Consider the following 4,246-nt stretch of genomic DNA (forward strand, 5'->3'; position numbering starts at 1 on the left):
ATAAAGTTTAAATACCTTTTCATTTACTTTATACATGGAAAAGCAATTCCCAAACTCTCGCTCTTACTCGGTTGAAAATGGTGTATTAAAAGCCAAATTATTAAGATATAAGTCATAATTTATTTTTTTTATAGATGGATGGTTCAAATCCTGTAATAGATAAATTAGATAAATTAGATAAATTTATAAGTATATCATAAGTCATTCAAAGAAAGAGAACTAAATTAAGAAAATAATTTATAGTCAAATAACGTTATTTTTTATTGCTACAAATCTAAGAGTATTCACATTCAATCCATCATATTATGTGAGTGAAAATTTTATAATGTATGAAGTGTTTTAGCTTGTTGTGAGTGAAAGAGATAGAAATGTAGTGATTTTTCTGTATATTTGAAAAGTTATTTTTCACATCATATAACTTTTTAATATATTTTGAAAATCGTTGTGAGTGAAGGAAAGAAAAATAGTAATGATAAATGTATAAAAAAAGTATTATTCAATTGAAAGAAAAGAGAAAATATAGTAATTTTTTTATATAATTTTCAATTTAAAGATAGAGGATTAAATGTGAATGCTCAAGGATCATGACCCAGTGGTTTATATGGCTGGGGTTTGTAAAGCCATAATTCTTCTTTCTATATGTAACATATCAAAGTTATTATGCCACCTGATTTTTTTAAACACTTTCACATGAGATTTCTAAATTTATTCTTAAAAAAAAAATCAACATATGCATATTTGAAAAACAAAGTGAAAAAAAAGGTGTCTAGTTCAATGAAGTACTTCATTTATATTTTCTGAATTGTAATTGAACAATGTATTCTCTTTTCATGATCATAGTTACTTATTAAATGTGACAAGACCCAACATCAGAAACAAAATTTCAAAAATGGCGAGTTAAAGCCGCACTCACAAGTTAAAATCACATAACTTGCTACTGTGTATCTAAACGAGTATTGAGTGATGTCTGACAAGGAAAAAGTTTCAAATGGAAAATTGTAAATTTCAAATCGACACTTGAATATATTACTTTGGATGTGATACATAAGTGATATTTTAACAGTTTATTTTTCTTTTCCGTATTATAGATAATAACTTTTATATACCATGTACACATGTTTATATAATTCTTCTAACTCTTTACTTAAAACTGATTATGTATCATTACTTTTCAATATAGAAAAAAAAAAAGAAACATAAACATCACCTATGCTACCTTAAATTCAATTTCAATTTAATAAAGGAAATGTTTTGAGTTCAATTCACATACGTTACCAAAATATGAATTTCAAGGCGAGGCTAGATGGATTTCTCATCTATAACGTGTTTTCTTTTTCTTTTGAAATGAAATGAATACGATCGAGAAGGTCAGTAAATTTGTCACTCCGTCATTGTTCCAAATAAACGTTAAAAAAAGAATAATAAAAATGAAATTACATAATCTTAAATCTTAACAATTAAACCTTTAACTAGCGGGGCTTGCCCCAATGGCCAGAAACATGATAGATAACCTGGATGTCCCGGGTTCGAATCCTGATTCCGACCGGATTTTACCAGAGCATTAAAACCTGTTGTACCTTCGGGGGATGAGCCAACTGGGTTTTACCGGGATCGCCAAGCCAACTCGAATGCCAACATGAATCCCGATCATATCAACATAGTTCGCGCGATGAAAAAAAACAACTACTCCTTTGAATTACCATGCCTCAAATGTCAAACTAAACAATCATAAAAAAAACCAAACAGCCAACATTAAAAAAAACCACAACCGACACATCACAAGATCCCTCTTTCTACTTGTCTTAATTAATTCAACAAATGTCTTCTTCACTCTTCACATCTTCACCTTCAATTCATCTCACCCACTTCACTCCCAAATCTCAAACCCATGGGTTCAGTTTCCTTAAAGATCGGCGACGGAACCGCCCGGTTCAAGCCCACCACGGTCTGCTCCTCCGCCGTACACATCCTCATGCTATTCTCCGTCATCACCACCAACTTATTCGCCTTATACGCCTTCACTTACTCCCCAAAACCCACCACCAACCCCCACTTCTTAACCCACCACCACACCCACAAGAACATCTCTTTAATCTCGGAACAAGTCTCCTTAATCCTCAGAGAAATCGACTCATCCCAAAAACAACTCACCCAGATCGAAAAACAACTTCTTGGCTTCGAATCTGTTGATCTTTCAACACCCAATGTTGCAAATGAATTGAGACTGTTTCTTGAAAAGAATCAGTTGCCTTTGGGTAAAGATTCAAGAACTGGGATTACTGAAATGGTGTCTTCAGTGGGTCACTTGTGTTACAAAAGTATGGATGGTTTGAATAGTTACATGAGTTATAAGCCTAATGGTCCTTGCCCGGATGACTGGAGTCTTGGACAAACATTGGTTTTGAAAGGGTGTGAGCCTTTGCCGAGGCGAAGGTGTTTTGGGAAAACGGTTGCGAAAACGGGTTTGTACCCGTTTCCGGATTCGCTTTGGAAGAATGTTAGTGAAAAGGTTTATAGTTGGAGTGGGCTTGGGTGTAAGAGTCTTGGGTGTTTGAATAGTAAGAAGTTGAATCGGGATTGCGCCGGTTGTTTCGATTTGAGAAGTGCGAATGAGGTTACGCGGTTTGTGAAGGCGAGAGGGAAGAATGATTTTTTGATTGATGATGTTTTGAGTTTAGGGAGTGGTGGTGTTAGGATTGGGTTTGATATCGGTGGTGGGTCGGGTACGTTTGCGGCGAGGATGGCGGAGAGGAATGTGACGGTGGTTACCGCGAGTTTGAATGTGGACGCGCCGTTTAATGAGTTTATTGCGGCTAGGGGGGTTTTTCCGTTGTACTTGAGTTTGGATCATCAGTTTCCGTTTTACGAGAATGTGTTTGATATAATTCATGTGGGAAACGGGTTGGATGTTGGTGGTCGGGCGGAGAAGCTTGAGTTTTTGATGTTTGATATCGATAGGGTGATTCGGGCGGGCGGGTTGTTTTGGTTGGATAATTTTCTTTGTTCTAATGATGAGAAGAGGAAGAATTTGACACGTTTGATTGAACGGTTCGGGTACAAGAAACTGAAATGGGTTGTTGGAGAGAAGGTTAACGGGTCGGGGAATAAGGAGGTTTACTTGTCTGCTGTTCTTCAGAAGCCGGTAAGAGTTTGAAGGGTTTTCGATTGGTAAGTCGACTTAGTGTTGTTGGTGGTTTTTAACTTTTGGTCTGTTATATATTTTGAAATTTTGATTATAATGTTATGGTTACATAAGGTTAAATTCCTTTTAGAATGCTAAATAAGTTAAATGAAGATGTTTGTTTAGTATACCTGTAGGATGGATGATGGAACTTGATTTAGACTTTCGCTTTGTACTAAAAAATTGTTGTTTGTTAGCTAAATTTAATGTAAGTTTAGATCATTGAACTGCTGTATATGTTCTGAGAATATTATTGTTTTTAAGATCCACTATATGTTCTTAAGTCTCATTATTTGTTCCTGGGTCTTCTTGTGAATGCAATGACTCTGTTCTGAAACCTCAATATGTAATGACCTTCGCGGGTTACCTTAGGGCACTAGGGTCACTGTCTCATGGTGAGGCGTTAGCGGGCCAGATGTGAAAATCTGATTTAGGAAAAGGGTGTCAATCATCGCAGGTTCTGTGTTGCGAGTTGAATTATGAGCCCTAATGTGACTCGTATATTTACTTGTGTCAAAAACATCCGCATTAATTCTGACACGCTTAAAACCCTGAAACCCAAACAAGACTCATTTAACACATTTGTCTAAACGACTCAAACAAGTTGATGTGTTAGGGGTTGACAATTTTGTACTTTTGTACCAAGTACCAGTATTCGATTTTCATGTTTTTGGTATCGGAACATTTGATTTCGTTATTTTCAATGGTACTGGTACCAAACCAATAAATTTGGTACAATATTCGGTTTATACTTTCACTTATTTTCGGCATCGGTAAGGTACCGTCTCAGACCCGTTATGATACTGATCTCATCCCAATATAGATGTATTCGTTGGTTGACGGATTGTAATCAATTTGTAAAGGTGCTTAAATGGGCAGGAGGGTTGTAATAAATATAAATGGCTTGAACGGATCGGCTGGTCGACATGCTTATTTAAACAGTTTAAACATGTCAACCCAACACGATCCATTTATCAAAAGGGTTAAATATGCTAAAGGCATGGATGTGCACTGGATTTTGAATATCAATTATTATTATTATATATAACAATTAACAAGTTTGGT

At 35.5% G+C, this 4,246-nt stretch overlaps 1 protein-coding gene across 1 annotated transcript; it reads left to right on the forward strand.

Annotated features, from left to right (window-relative positions):
- The first annotated feature begins 1,736 nt into the window (after positions 1-1,736).
- Positions 1,737-3,411, forward strand: LOC143580825 (putative methyltransferase At1g29790). Its single transcript, XM_077063759.1, has one exon. The coding sequence runs from the start codon at positions 1,889-1,891 to the stop codon at positions 3,152-3,154; it is 1,266 nt and encodes a 421-aa protein (XP_076919874.1). The 5' UTR covers positions 1,737-1,888; the 3' UTR covers positions 3,155-3,411.
- Positions 3,412-4,246: the final 835 nt, after the last annotated feature.

The sequence above is a fragment of the Bidens hawaiensis genome, unplaced genomic scaffold (genome assembly GCF_021521415.1).
Source record: "Bidens hawaiensis isolate Kalapana, Puna unplaced genomic scaffold, B.hawaiensis_p1.1 tig00030669_1, whole genome shotgun sequence".
Taxonomy (NCBI): domain Eukaryota; kingdom Viridiplantae; phylum Streptophyta; class Magnoliopsida; order Asterales; family Asteraceae; genus Bidens; species Bidens hawaiensis.

Excerpts from the sequence above, each read along its gene's own strand:
- LOC143580825 (XM_077063759.1), top strand. The coding sequence starts at position 1,889 with ATGGGTTCAGTTTCCTTAAAGATCGGCGACGGAACCGCCCGGTTCAAG.